The 16313-nt window shown below is 39.4% G+C and overlaps 1 protein-coding gene across 1 annotated transcript in view; it reads left to right on the top strand.

Annotated features, from left to right (window-relative positions):
• The first annotated feature begins 4773 nt into the window (after positions 1–4773).
• LOC118404864 overlaps positions 4774–16313 on the top strand; it is a 36562-nt gene continuing 25022 nt past the window's right edge. Inside the window, exons 1-3 of the mRNA XM_035804244.1 lie at positions 4774–4812; positions 6144–6228; positions 12658–12796. Coding sequence (XP_035660137.1) covers positions 6202–6228; positions 12658–12796 — 166 coding nt within the window. The 5' untranslated portion in view covers positions 4774–4812; positions 6144–6201. The remainder of the gene's footprint in view (positions 4813–6143; positions 6229–12657; positions 12797–16313) is intronic.

The following is a 16313-nucleotide window of genomic DNA, read 5'->3' as shown; positions in this document are numbered from 1 at the left end:
ATCTGTACGGTTAATAATTATTTCATAAGATGATTAATGACTGCTACATATCGTATGAATGATGAGATTCCCACAGTATATAAGGTATGAGTGGAAAGGCTGACCCTGGCAAGGGAAAGACGAGCCTGGAGACAGCTCTCTATCTTCATGGCTACCTTGACCCCCCCCCCCCTCCCCGGCCCCCGGGAGGTCAAGGGACTGGATACGTAGGTAGAGATCCCGAATGTCAGACATCCCATAGACGGTTAACGTTAGTATACACTAAAGAAACATTTCAAACTAGAAAGGCCGACATTTGCCACACTTTTTCCCATGCAACATTTATAACTGTCTCAAAAAAAACCTGCTCGAAAATGGAACATTTTGGGGCACACCCCAGTTTCTCGCCCCCATTTAAATGTATAGTTTATGTTAAGAGACTATTTTCAACGACGCCGTATTTCCAAACTAGAGTTCCACGAGCACATCCCTTCACCAAATAATCATGCCTTTATTCAAAACTTTTAGGTCTTATTCATGTATTAATAAAGAGTACCTACCCAATTACCAAACGACTACATGAACGTGTGTTCCCTACAAACCCACTAACACTACCAAAATCATAAACTTCTCGGCAAATTATGTACACTGTTGTGATACTTTCCAGCGCAACTTTCATACTGTAAATTGTCAAAATCATGTCTCTACAAGACCAGGTAGTCACTTAACATTTATTGACTTTTCTCTATTTCTCAGTTACATAATGTGACAAGTTAGAAAGTCCTATATTGGAATGCAGTGGATTTGTAAACTTTCCTAATTAAATATGCAAATTTGCTGTTAATTTGCATAATAAGTATCCCACTATGTAAGTCTTCACTTAGGCTATCTACATACCAAAAATCATGATGATCCGTCAACATGTTCATGTTTTCTCATCAATTATGTAAATGAGGTCGTCATTTGCATAATTAATATGTATTGGACATTTCTCTTTCTCAGCTACCCAAATTACTTGTCACATTCATTGAGGCTAACAATTCCATACATGCCTGTGGGAACATGCCTAGCATGCCTGTGGAAACATGCCTGTGCCATTCCTAGAATTTTTGCTGACTGAACATAAAATATACCATTTGGATCGCCCCTGAGGCTTCGCCAATGATTTGCTTTACATTTTTTTCAGAAAAATGTACAGATTTTTCTACTAGGCTCTGGCAATATGATAAACTTATATAACAAATACCTCGCATGTAAGTATTACATACTCAATGGTAAGTCCTACTCTGGCTTCAAATTTCTATTGTTTACACAAAGTTTATATACAAGATCAAATCATTCACTTCTATTTTCAAACAAATTATTCACTTCTATTTTCAAACATCATCATGAATGAAGGGGGAGGGGGGCACAAAACAACTGATTTGATAACCTCCACGTGCAATCTCACCCACAGAAGATACAAACACATATTTGAAATTTAGAAATCTAGACAGTAGGATATATTTGAGAGTTTACCTAATATCCGCCAATATCAATCGATCGTACGGATAACCTGAAAACAGATATCCTTGAGGAAAAATTGTACAACTTTAAAGATTAAAGATTAATTCACTAAGAAAAAATTACAAACAATAAACATGTTTATACGCAGTGTTTTGCAACAATGTGTTCAAATATGCAAATAAAATCTAACATTGACACAAAATTGTATTTACGCTTCTCACTTATGCGTACTAATTTCATATTTGTAGACCGTCCTCTCTATTTGGGATAACACAAATCGTTTCTAGCATGGGCCTTATTGATTGGATCAAAGCATATTATCATAAAACATGTAAATAACTACCTGATTGGTGTAATCAACATATATAATGTTAACATTTACTTAAAACTATGATGCACGTATGGTAGTTAGAGGTCTTAATTTGCATAAATGACATCCTTCTGGTACTCCTTTTTAAGTAAATATGCAAAATAGCTATTAAGTGAAGAAAAAACAAGAGAATGATTTATGGAAATTATTATGTTACCCAAAGAGCATTCGTATATTGACATTTAGTTAAAAGTGTTATAACCTCTGGCTGTCCGCAGTAAAATCATGATCTTTTAAGGCCACAATAAGTTAATTTTATAGGTGGCATATTCTGCTGAATCCAGGGAGAGGAAAAAAAAACAGATAGGAAATAAGGAAAAAAGACAGTATAGACCCTGTACCAAGATTGGAAGAAATAAAACGTGGCATCACAGCCAACAAGCCTTTTATATTTGTACTCAAGAAGTCAACAAGGTGGTGTGATACACTCAAAACCTTTACAAGTATACGTTGAATTTGTTACCATTCCTGATTATTTTTGCACAACAACATAATACGTCCAACAAGATGTAGTTTCATAAAATATCAGATTGAATTTTTCTTAGACTAAATTATGCTTGCCGACTTATGATCTTTCTCACGTGGACAACGGTGGAAATAGTTGCTCTGTCAAAAAATAGCCAAATGCACAACGTATCACTTTTTCTAATATGACTATGTACGCTGACGATACAACAGAATTTGTTACGCCACCAGGTGCCATATGGCAGAGAGAATTCTATCTAAGAGACTTGGTTATGCGTTAAAAAGACTCATTTTGAATATTGGGAAACAAAGTTCATAGTCTAAGGACACAACATAACCTAGAACACGTACCGCAACAGACAGTGTTGGGGAGGGGGGGGGGGGCGACTCACAAAACTCTGTTTATCAAGCTGACATTCTGGGTTTCAGTAATAAACAAGGCAGTTAAACAATTTAAACGATGTCAACATGGTAGTAAACACAGCATTTTTTTTAAAGTTTGTTTTTTGGTCATTTTAAAGAGAATAGGAAACGTTTCTTCACTTTGCTATTATTTCACTTTCATTATTTTGAGAGAGTCAAACATCTGTATGATGAATGATTGTGATTCAACATGGCGGTAGTGTTATGTAACGAATCCACGTGGAGGTTCCCATTGTGATACAGACTAACATTGCTATCTTTTCCAAGGCCACCAGTAATTATCCTTAACAAGTTGTGAAATGAGGTGTATGAGAACTAAGGGTCGTCGTCTGTCCTTTTACACTTCAGTTACTAACTTGTAAACGATCAGTCTCTTCTGCAAATCTATAATTGAGTTGTTCACTGAAGTGAATCATTTTTGTGAGAACCAAGTCAGGATTAGGCACCACGAGAACAGTTTCTTGGATCCGTTACGTAACAGTGATTATACCTTATTAGATAGTCAATGATCGTGCTTAAGTTTTTGAATTTATAACAACATTCCACGAACTTTCACTAGTATCTTCGTCAAATTGTATTAAACCTTTGGAGTGAAGTACAAGAAGTATATTCCATTGATGATACAAATAAGGTTCTAGTTTTCACAAATTGTTTAAAATATGGAGGTCTTGTGTTATCAAGAAAAGGTTATTGCAACTTCTTCCTTAATTATGCACATGTGACCCTAATTTGTATACTTTATGTGTAATGATCCTCACTTTGCCCACCTTTGTCATGAAATTATACCACCATTAACGTTGTTGGGATTATAGTATATTTTCATTAATTATGAAAATTTGGTTCCCATTAGCAAAATTTATACCTACCGACATTCCTGTATTTCTCATGTATTTATTTGACAAATTTAGGAGTCCTTTCATGGAATATTCAAAGTAACGATTAAGACCAAAAGGCATATCAGATTTTTATTGATTGTTTCTCCAACTGAATGGATATCTATTTGTATAATTAGCAGATATTCCTGAGAAATATAACCTAAAGCAATTAATTATGCTTTACTTCGTTCTTACATTTTTCATTTCAAGCTGGTACTGGCTGTATTAAGTGATATATCTGAATTATTGAATTATCACTGTTGTTGACCAAGGACGTTTGCTACAAGGCCATATATACAAATGGTTCTACTGTCCAAAGATACCCACATGCACAGCTTGTGACATTTCTACCTCTAATTAACCATTTTGTGGCTGAATGATCAACAAAGAAAGCTTTACGTAACATGGTGATTTTCCCGGAGATGATTGATGATATTTTTCCATCCAATTTACAACGTTGTAACTGTACAAAGAAACTTATATAACATCAGCAGTTTCCCACGATTAAATTAATACATATTTCCAAACCACGGCAGGGCCGTTTACGTTAAAATATACACATATAATGCCCCAGACTATTCTCTTTGCGTCTTGTGTATTTTGGTTTCTCTAGTATCATATTGTTCGTTCCCGAAATCTTTAATGTGGCGAAGGCCTTTATGGTTTGGTGCAACTCTCATTAAGGCCCCCTTTCCACTAGACGGCGATCGCGCTGCGCTCTCACTGCGACCTAAATACGATATGTGTATGCTTCGCTTTTACACTGGGAATATACCATACGGACACATCAGAATATATGCAAGCGAGGTAACAAAATTTTGTCTTATTTTTAAACCCATTGCTCTTGATTTTTAGAAGGTAGGTTGCCTTAATTTAGTCACTTATCATTACAAGTTGATGTGATACAGTTCCACAATAAGATTACGATTGGTTGCTTCTAATTGCGCAACACCACGAAAACGCTATTTCAATCTGACCAATCACATCGATGATATCAACGCTTGTAGATATATAGTTGATGATTTGATGTTTACCTGTGTAACAGATGTCCGCATTGGTTAGACCTTTTGGTGCAGCACGCCCCTTTTTACTCCGATCTTTTTACTCTATGTTTTCTGTTTAAACGTTTCACTGCGGCTGCGACGTCCACCGAGGTGACGCTTGTCGTAAGGGAACACACGTTGGTTACAGCAGGTAAGCGTCAATTTTTTTTCGTTTATTTCATCTTCTTAATCCTTTGTTTTAGTTTAATTTCTGGCACTATCCCGTTTATTTTATGCTCTTATAATTTTTGTTCAGTCTTTCTCTTGTATTACGTTATTTAATTTTACCGCGTGCTACGTATGCGTCATTCCCATAGAGAAGTTGGGAGCGTTGTACATCTTTTTATGTACTGGTTTCCTGAATAAACGGCGTTCTTCCAAAATTTGAAATCTTGTTTGTGCCATGTTGCCTGTATACGAAGACTCGGTCGACGGGGATGAGAGAAATTACGTAAGGTTTAGGTTGGTAGCCGTCGTGCGGGTGTATTCCAACCGTCGGGTTTTGCCCTTTCTTTGACTGATACAAGCCGGGGTGCGCCAGGTCTCCCTGCCATGCTTTAACTACAGTGTTGTATGAATGATACGAGGCACAAGTTTGCCAGCCTTTCATCCGGGTGACTCGTAGTGAATCACCAACTCCAGACAGACGTATTAATACCATCGCACACTGGGGCATTCCTCTACCCATTTAAGAAAAGTTTGGTGGGTTCTTTAACGTGCGTGGAGTAGGGGTGTGACTCTCCTAAATATGGAACCTCCATTTATTGTCCCCATTAGTGAGTTACATTCCCATCCAAATTGCAATAATTGCTTGCCTAGGCAAGATTAAGCATATGTTAACATATAAACATTGGTATAGTACCGTAGGAGCGACATCTTTTTATTTCGCAAAAAAATGAGAAAAAAGCAACAACGACATAGGACTGCTTTTGTTTATTTATGGTAAGTTGATCAACACGTTTGCTTTCTTTAGAATATGTTTGTAGTGAAGGAATTGAGATGTACCTAACATTGACAAAGTTCAATTTACAATGAAGTGTCGCCTTTTTTTATGCCGGAAAAAAAAGTTAGACGATTGTTTCCTATGTAGAAGCCTGCATCTCCCGAGGCCACAGTACGACCTCGGGTTGGATGTTTAAATGTTACAATCCGACCCAAAGAAGGACAAGACCGAAGTAATGCGGGACATTGTAACAACCTGTAACATTTAAAGCAGCTTGAGATACTGAAGTCGTGTGTTCCGATCGACATTCGCATTTACTGCATTTACTGGAATATCATCCCTACGATTTTTGCTATATCCGAATCACAAAACATTGATATGATCGCAAAATCTCTCCGAAACAGCCACTTCATCATGATTGGAGTTCCACATACTAGTCTTTATTTTCTTACCTTATTTTCATTGCAATGAAAAGCATTAATTTTATCAAAGATATTTCAATACTACGGATTTGATATTTGCTATTATTGATCTGTTAGAAAAGAGGGACGGCTCTTGGAGACGTCTCACCAGACTGGACAGCTGACAAGCATTGATATGCTTTTCTTGCGCAAGGTGAGAAAGGTGAGAAAGATCTGTTATTAACCGATGGTTTGTTGCAATTAAAAATCTAAAATCCTTACAGATTCGAACTGTTGTAGATTCAAAGACGTGTTGAAAACAAACTTTGCCATTTTTGTCGGCATAAAACTTTTTTTTCATCGACTTCGAAAGTTGGCAACGTAGATGACCCAACAGCAGGCAGGTTCATGCTGAAGATTGAATGGACAAAAACAACGCCCCCGGTTTACCTTTTTTGGAATTCCCTTTTCTATTAATCAACAATTTCTTTTATGACTTGAACTGTGTTATTTCTGAAGGCCGTCCTTTGTTCATATTTGTATCAAACCAATATGTCTATCCGTTAGTATACAAATCTAATTTGAAAATTTCTATCTGCGTTTCGCGAACTTGCATAGCTTTGAGGCAGCTACTAAATTATATCAAAGACTAATGTTTGCGTTAGCTTTATTTGATATTTACAGCGATAGTAATTCATTGTACTGTCCCACAATATTTGTTTATACAGGGAGAACTCATTAACAGTAATTCACTGTAATATCCCACTGGAATTGTTCAAACAGGGAGCACTCAAACGTATACGGAACATTTATCATTTATCAATAAAAGAGGCCATTAAACATGCTTAACGCAGCTGTCAAAGTCTACTTTAATTCTATCCTCCAAATTCGGTGACGTAATTTAGAATGAAATTCGAAACATTTTTGGTTTAGTACGTGACATTGCAGTTGAAAATAGAAGGAAAGTCAAGACATTTGTAGATCCTGACTCATGTTATCGTTAAACAAATAACCTAACGTTTAAAGATATTTAAAACATGTAAAATGAACGTCTAAAATGGGTTCGTTGATTGCTTGGAAGCATTGCCCATTACATTTTAATTGAACCCAAAAAATTTGACCCTTTTTTGACAATCGCTTGTTGCGTCTTATTGAATTCCTGAGGTAGTTGGAAATTAGTTAAGATGTAATCAGTAGTCTTTAGCTGGAGATCGAGTATGTAATAGGACACAATTGGGTCCAAATCGGCAGTGAGCCATTTATTGGCATGATGAATAACATTGGTTAGACAGCACCTGATCCAGACTTAGCGTCGACCTTTTAAGCTAAGGGCACGACCCGCCGTCCGTACAACTGCGTGGTGTGAACGTGCCAAAATGTGGGCAATCTTTTGCAATTGGGATCCGTAAATGGTAAGCACCTCCTCCGTACGAAACTGTACGGAACCAACGGATTTGGGAGCACGCAGACACGCCGTAGAACTCTACGTGCATGTCGAGCTCTCTCTGCCATCGGGCTGTGGATTCGCGCCCCGTACGAGACAGTTCGGGCGACGCGCGTGACCTGTACAGCGAGTAAGGTACCCGTACGAACGCAGCATGTGTAAGTGCGACCGAGTTGGTTCGTTCACTACGTCACTGTTTTGGTATTTTCTCCGACTTTTTATGATTTAGTTACTGCGTAATGAGTAAAAGTATGACTTAGAAGACGGCAAAATAAACAAAAAGAAAGAAAATCCGTTCTTTATCTCTGAAATTCGTTGGGTATCTTTCGAACCCCGCAGTGACGCGAGCTTGACACAAGTGCGGTGGGAGCGCACCTTTACACCTTGCCTAACCGTGCGAGTGACGTGCCATAAGACGCACTCCTTCCCTGCTCTTGCCAGTCCTTATTAAAGTTAAAGCATGGACGAATCTTTGGCTTTGCACAACCTACACTACAGAAATGTTGTTTGTCTTGATTTTGGTCAAATGAACACCAAATTATGCCTTCCATATCAGTATGCCCCGTCGCAGGGTCACGGAGAGTCAGGCTGATCGCGGCGCGGTGGAAATCCCTGATCCCCGGTCATAGATAGTGGGCGAGGCGGTGGCAGGCTAACTACTGTCGCCCTCTAGCCTCCCAGGCCTGTGGGTTGCTTGACAGAAGTAGCTCCTAATGACAGATCGTCGTACTTCATGCGGTCTGCACTATCGCAGCAGTAGAGCTATGATAACTTTGTCTGACATTTCGTGGAGGCTTGAGTAATTTTGCAGTCGTCAAGCCCCCTTTACAAATCAAGGATTTAGCTCGGCCGAGTTGTTGGCGAGCTCGAAATGGACATTTTCGGCCGGAGTATGACCGGCGTTTGGGCGATTATGCGGGCCTCGACCGATTTTTAGCAGCTCGGCCGCCGTTTGCGGGGCACTTGCAGCTGCGCTTAATTTCAGCGAGGCCTCGGCGACGAGCTCGTCAATGGGTTGCCTGTAGCTCGACCGGAGCTTGTCCTAGCAATGGCCAAGACTTGGCCAATACTCGGGCGGCAACCCGACGGTTTTTTGCTCTCTTTTTTTCGGTCGGAGTTTGCCCGAACTCTTCGGCCTCGCGCCAGACTCGTTCGGGATTCCTGCAATAACCGGACGATATTCCGTCCGAATTTTAACATGTTTGGCGTGCCTTGGGCGAGCGTTGTGCTGGTGTCGCTGGGAGCTTGGGAGGGCTCCGGCAGAATTTTAACTGTCACCTTATCAATTTGACACCTGTGTTGAACACGTGCTTTTGTTTTCGGGTTTCATCTTTTTTTTAGTAAACAGTTTGTTCCAAAATATATAAATAAAGACTACTGTATGAATCTTTAGTAAACAGTTTGTTCCGAAATATATAAATAAAGATAATTGTGTGAACTTTTCTAAGAAAGCTGCGTTCCTTTTATAATGCAAGGCAATTCGACACCAAGACAGCACTTCCTATTTATAGTTGGGATGTTTATAGGTTTGGATGTGTGAGATCAATATTCTTCATGTCTGAAGGCTTCCAGTATGAAACTCGGACGGCCTTTGCCGGCCTTTGCTCAAGGGTTGCCCAAGGTTAGCCTGAGGTTCGCCTGAGTTCAGCTGTGTCATAGTTTTTGTATTATGCTGAATAAGACTGGTCCGCTCACTTTGTGGCTCTTGTGGTAGTTTTCGGATTGATATATCACAACTTTCCTGTTGATATTATTGTTTTCAGTATGCCCGCTCATTCCACTCATGTCCTACATATATCCCGCAACTCAGAAATTAAACTTGTCACAAATATTGGCTTTTTACAAGGTTAGTCAGTTGTGACTTCGTCCATGTTCAAGACAAAGTACAATCTCATTAACAAATTATAACCAGTTGTCTTGGACGGACGTCGGGCGGGCTCCGTCCATTTGTAAAGGGGACAGATTTTCAGCGAAAAATACAGCCGATACTCGGGCGATGTTGACATTCGGCGAGCTCTGACCGAGCTACAAATTCGGCCGGCGTCCGCATGAATTGTAAAGCCGGCTTCAAGACGAGATCAGAAAGCGGGAGTGTGTTAGAGACCCGGGTTTACCTTTCCAGTTAAATTAATAATTCAAAAATGGTGAAATGGGGGGAAGGGGGGTCAACTAATACCTCGAAAGCACGTAAGCTCATTGTTACAGTTCAAATTGTTGAGATTATTTGGTGCTTGTTTGGAGTCCCTTCAAGGACGGTTGCAGGGGCATAAGAGTATATTTGAGGTCTATATAATACTTTTGGAGTATGTAAGAAATATTTGAATCGTTTTTATTACACTCTTTTGTATGAACCAGTCTTCGTGCTCTTTGGTCTATACCAAAATTCCGCTTACTTTTCCATTATCGTATTTACTATATCTCTCAAAAATTTCGACAGTAAAGACATTAAGATTTATATCCATTAAGCCTCGGCCTGCAAGCAAAGAAAGTATGACTTATTTCGTACACAAGAGGTGTTGGAATCTCTAATAATCTTTGGTGTTTATAATGTTTATTGCAACAGTCCCGTACAACTTGACAGCAAAAAATGACCTAAACAAACGGACATGGATTTTTAAGCTGAGCTTTCGCTCTACTTTTTGCACCATGTATATGTAGTGACTTATGTTGATAGACGTATTAGGACTCGATGAAATCTTTATCTATGCCATAACTTATCTGACCCTTACCTCCCTCTTGACCGTAATGAAAGTCAACCTGCAGGTTGATTTGAAATTATCATAAATAAATACACATTAAAACAAACAAACCTTTGCCTTTCTGTCAAAATTAAAACCGTGCGACCTTCAGTCCATCAACCGATACGACCCCGAGGTCACAGGCTTTCAGGCATGGCGAAGCCGGTGTCACACTGTCAGCCACCTTCGGCAAAATGTGATGATTGCTTCAAGGTCGCAAATGTAAGAACAGCTAAAGTGTCAAACAAACTTTACCTAAAGATTTCAAACGTTATCACGGTGATGTTATACTGAACGCAAAGTTAGTCGTGACCATTGTTTAATCCCGAAAAATCGCCCAGTGATTAAGAAAACTTTGTCAGTAAATAAAAATCAGAAACTGTCAACGAATAAGCAATTAAGCGTCAGATCAGGACCATCTAATTTTCAGTCCAACGCTAAAAATGAGAAACAGAAATATACATCGATATAAATTCACCTTCTTGTGGATGGCATGTGCCTGTTTGCAGTCCCTTGAAGTAATCCTACTGCAGAAGTGTTCCTATGATCCGGTTCTTTAGCCATTTGGGCAGATTTTCCAACCTCTTTAGTCAAAAGTCCAGCCTGTGTGACCTTTTTGGGGACAATAATGAAGGAGCCAGCGGCTAGGAACGGCTCCTGGTCGTCCGGTCGGTTTTCTTCACAGAGAGCAGGATCCTTGCTCCCCCTAGCGGCATTGACGTGCATTTTAGGTGATTAATTTGAAAAGGTGTTAACCGACTCCGAGATTTCTAAAATGTAGATAACAAGGGTGGCGGGTTACATTATTGGGTATCAATTAAACAAGCAAAAAAATAGCATATCGACACGGGAAAGTTTCTAAGTCAGCCGCATACCACTTAAGGACTCTCAAAATGTTTACGTTTTGTGGGAGGAATGTCTATAGATATTAACAATGCAACTTAAGACCTCTTCTACAGAACCATTATGGTCTCATTGATGAGTTTCTTCTTACCATAGACTTCTATGTTATAATTCGTGTTTTACATGGTCACGTTCATAATGAAGCTACATGAAATGTCAGCAGATTTTTCATTCTATGTTGAGCAAATTTACTCTATAGTTTTTGTCTCGGATCTGTTTTGGGTACCCACTCGGAGTAATACATCAATGATACCTTATGAAAATAGTACACACATGGTGATAAATAGTAGTATTTTCTGTCTTGCGAAGAAAGTAAATGTTAGCTTCATTAGAAATAAATCCTGCAAATCAGAGTACCATCAGCATTACTTGTAAGGAAGCGTTACGATAGCCTCCTTTGCTAAGATAAAACTACTAAGAACAACTTATTGGCTAATAGGCATTGAACGAAATGGCCTCGGATAATAATGAATTCCGACATATCCGGAGTCGGCAGGATTTGCTATGTTTCTTCGTACCCAAGCATTGATCATGGATTTGTCCAGATTCGCTGGGAAATGTTTTTTTTAACCACCATTATGTACGATTCCATTGACGTGAAATTCACCCTGATTCACGGTAATTACCTGCATGAAAAATGGAGGTATAGTTTTAGATGTCTGTGTGTGTGTGTGTGTGTGTGTGTGTGTGTGTGTGTGTGTGTGTGTGTGTTTCCAGATATCTGTGGTCACCATAACTCTAGAACCTCTGGATGGATTGTAATGATATTTGGTCTGTGGGTAGGTGTTGCATAGACGAATTCGAAGGTCATTGTTGATTTTTGACCCCTACCGTGTGACCTTAGTACTGCAGCAGAACGATTTTTTTTTTGTATTTTTTAGCCTGGACATGCTATGGTCTTGATTTTTTTTGTGACCGATAGAATATGATGTAAGGAATAATTGATGTACGTTAGGATCACCTAGTGACTTGCTCTGAAACTGCAGGGGCAATTTTGTCAAACTGCTCCAAGGAGCATAACGGAACATAGGAACGAAGGATTTTCATATATAGCATGCATGTATCTTTCCCTTTAGTGTAATGATATAGCATTTCCCAGTTTATGAGGACTATGTTGTACTTCTCAACTCAATTTACCTGCATTAACGTGCATGTGCAAGTGACACTTTGAGCCCAAATGGATGTCCCTCCGGCTACTCCTCTATCCGACTTATTGTTAAATTGTTTACGAAAGATTATGTATAAAGAACACGTCGTTCTATCAATCTTCGTATGTTAGATCTCTACATAATCTAACGATTGCAAAATTATTCTGGCTCATAAAAGTCTGTATATTTTATATGACAATATCCAATTATCGAACATTTTTGTCAAGAAACGTTGCTTTTCGGATATTTTGTCGGGGGTAGGTCAACAGTGTCAGATGTTCGAATATGTTTTGGATTACTTGTCGGCTTCGCATTCATTCGTCCAAAATTCATAGAAATACGTGAGTCTAACCGACTTTCTTATTTGGGTTTTAACAAACTAGATCAATAATAACTTTTATGTGTACGTTCTATTCTAGTTCTCCAACATGAAGAAGGCTGCGGCAGTAGGAGTACCTTTGGTGCTGCTTCTGGCAGTCTCGGTGGCCCTTTCTATGACCTTGTCAAGAGATACTGATCCGTCACAACTGAAACATCGCTTCATCAAAAGATCCACAGGTAAGTGTCCTGTTTCCAAATGCATGCATGGCCAAAAGCTTTTCACAGAAGCCCTGGTGACAACGCTGTGTTCAAGCCACACATTCCTACACGCACTGGTCAATGAACAATAAACAATAAACACTGTAACAAATACAATGTTTGCGATAAATGCACGCACTGTGTTTATCACTATATTCTTTCCTTTGTAATGCTTGTGCTCGATCGGTCTAAATTCTGTTCTTTTTTTAATTATGAGTACATGTTAGTTCAATAGCTGTGGGAGTATGTGCAAGTCACGTCCTGTTGCTTTTCTATGGTATTGCAGCAGAACTTCAACTGTGCATTTATGTGTTCCCATTCCTGGCCTTAACTGTTTGAGCTTTATTGTTTCGTATGTTATAAAAATGGTCAATATCTTGTTGTACTTAAAACACAGTAAAGACAATGTCACTGTCATTAGACATAAACTATACCTGCAATGGCTTTGTTTGCTAAATTGTGGAGGAAAGGCTTCTTAGCTTATTCAAGATGTTTATACTTGGAACAACTTGTTGTTTGATACTGTTGGGAATAAATCAACCGGATTTGCAAAATAATCAACAATTTTCGACAGAAAACATACAGATGGTCTGACAAGTTTATCACATCCTGAAACTCTGGTTGCTTACTTTGGTACTATATACTTCAATCTGCGTTTATACTAATGTTTGCGCATGTGGATGTACCCAAGCAAGTTGTTAATTCAAATTTTAATAAAGTTAGGCGCCGCGGAACAACCAGATGGCCCCATTCCATGTTGGTTATGACGCCGTAACATAGATTCCGGCCAGCCTGGTGTTAAACATTAACAGCAATGTTGATTCTGTTTAACACTTGACCAATCAGAGGGAGCGATATACTGGAAAACAACCAATCAGAATAACACAGAGCATGGCGGAAAGATCGGCCCCCGCAGAGAGGAATGTTCATGAATACAGAACAGAAAAATTTTGAAAAGGTTAAACATGTCAAGACTGCAATGTTTCGAATATTTTCTGTGGAAATTTTTCTTTAAAAATGCAATCTGTAGTCTCCTTACAATTGTATGTACAAAAGAACAAACGTGAATCTTCAGCAATATGACAAAGGAATTCCCCCGTATAGTATCAAAGCCAAATTTACATGTATGCGTCGTACAGGAGTTTGCAAGTTTGGATAGGCTATATGATAAAGACATTAATGCCCCGCCTGTCTCTCCGTTTTTCGCTCACTCGGCGGTTTTACTCGTTGGTTATAGCAAAGGACCTTGAGTTGTGACCCCATATACACCTCAGGGTTGGTTAGTAACCATTAATGAACAAACTCTGTTAAGTAAGGTTATGTTAAATTTAGGCGATGGTAAGGGGGTCATCCATTTTTACCTTTGCCAGAATGGCTAAGGTTATATTTTCAGTCCGGTTGTGTGTTTCCCCCTGTTTGTGAACAGTATAACTCGAGAAGAATTCGACGGATGCTGATGATATTTGGTGGGTGGGTAGGGGTTTGGAAAACCAAGGGGGGGGGGGGGGGGGTTGTTGATAATGGCCCCCTAGCGGCTTGCTATGATACTACAGCGGAACCCCATGTTTCATATCTCGCGTTCTGGAAATGCTGCAGTCGTGATTTTTGCGCGGTAAAGAGCCCTCGGTACAGAGAGTGATTGCTGCGAGTTTGGGCCCCCTAGCTGCTTTCTTGGAAGTGTAGGCGCCGGTTTGCTTTCAAACTTCTGTCCGTGAACAGGATAACTCCAGAAGACTTCGATGGATGCAGATGATATTTGGTGGGTGGGTAGGGGTTTGGAAAACGAAAGGGGGAGCTCGACAATGGGCCCCCTAGGGGCTTGCTAAGGTACTGCAGCGGAACCTCCATGTTTCATATCTCGCGTTCTGGACACGCTGTGGTCGCGATTTTTGAGCGGTAGATAGCCCGCGGGGCAGAGAGTGATTGCTTTGAGTTTGGGCCCCCTAGCTGCCTTTTTTGCAACTGCAGGTGCCGGCTTCCTTTCAAACTTCGGACGAGAATAACTGGAGAACGTGTTGACGGTTCGTTATGATTTTTTGTAAGCAGATGGAATGAGTAATGACCTGCATGATGGAGTGCTAATTTTGCAAATCGTCAGCTCATTTGCATAATCAAGGAGGAAAGTTTATAAATCTACTGCATTCCATGATAGGACTTTCAAACTTGTCACATATAAGTAGCTGAGAAAGAGAGAAATGTCACTAGATGTTAATTATGCAGATGACGAGACCTCATTTGCATAGTTAATAAGAAAATAGAATAAATCCATAGTGGTTTGTGATGGGACTTTCGTACTTACAGAATTATGAAGCTTAGTGAAGGTGAGCGTTATTGGACATAAATCATGCAAATTGGTTTAATGTTTATATAATTAATCATGAAACACTAAAATGGCTACAATTAGACTTTCATGCATCCGTGAAGCAAGACATTAAATTGGACTGGCCTAACGTTAGCATGATAAGTCAGTGCTGTGAACAACCTGATACTCCAGAGGAGTAAGGTCATACACCACACGGTAGACGACCCTCAAGTCATACGGTTAGCTTATCGTGCCAAAATGAAGGGTATATGTACACAACAACAACAATTTCAGTCTGAATTTTGCTCCTTTTAGTGAAAGGAAGGTACACTGTCATCTCCCCTTTCACAATATTTGAGCTATCCTCTCCAAGAACTTTTCAAAGCCATTTTCAGTCTCAATCCCCTCATGCATTCAACTCTGTCTCCAAAGGCTCAGCTCAAACTATTTAGTACATGTATCAAACCTATTATATTATATGGTTGTGAGATTTGCGGCAGAGCTTATTCAGATGACAATTGCCCAGCAGAAATTACAAAGAACCGATTTTGTAAATTAAAATGTTCCCGGTGTGACAGAGATCTCGCCCCCCCCCCCCAGAGCAGCTGGTTACTACATATTACAGGTGCGCTACCTGGTACTATACTGCACCTGGGGAGTATCGTATATGGTGTGTTACCTGGTACCTATATGGCACCTTATTACCGTACCGTAAGATGTCATACCTCGAAAGTCGATACTATATTGTTCGGTGCAAACATGACATTGAAATGAAAAAGACAATTTTTGCAGCTGAGGTGGCATAAAAACAGTGCTACTGCGAACGTTAAAATCAACACCGTCTATGGTACGGAATACGTCAGCTATATGTTTTCAATTTGTCACAGTGTTTTCTTTCTTTTGCTGGAAACATTTCTAAAGCACTAACAAAAACACACGTGAATAATAGTTTCTCATTTATAAACACTATCTACGCGCAAGTTGATATAACTGTTGCTAAATGCTACAAAAACACTGGTAAAGTACCAGTCTTAAGAAACACGGGTAAATGCATCAGTTCCTAAATACTAGAAAAACAGTCATGTTGGAGGTGAAGATATCCCTTGGCCAGGTTCAAATACCAAAATGTGCGTTATTCTAGATAATAGCTAATATTTGCATAACTAATAAAGACATTACATAGTTCTTTTGTGG

The sequence above is a fragment of the Branchiostoma floridae genome, chromosome 17, assembly GCF_000003815.2.
Source record: "Branchiostoma floridae strain S238N-H82 chromosome 17, Bfl_VNyyK, whole genome shotgun sequence".
NCBI classification, from domain to species: Eukaryota; Metazoa; Chordata; class Leptocardii; order Amphioxiformes; family Branchiostomatidae; genus Branchiostoma; species Branchiostoma floridae.
Note: the sequence above shows the minus strand (reverse complement) of the source record. Positions and strands in the feature narration are given on the sequence as shown.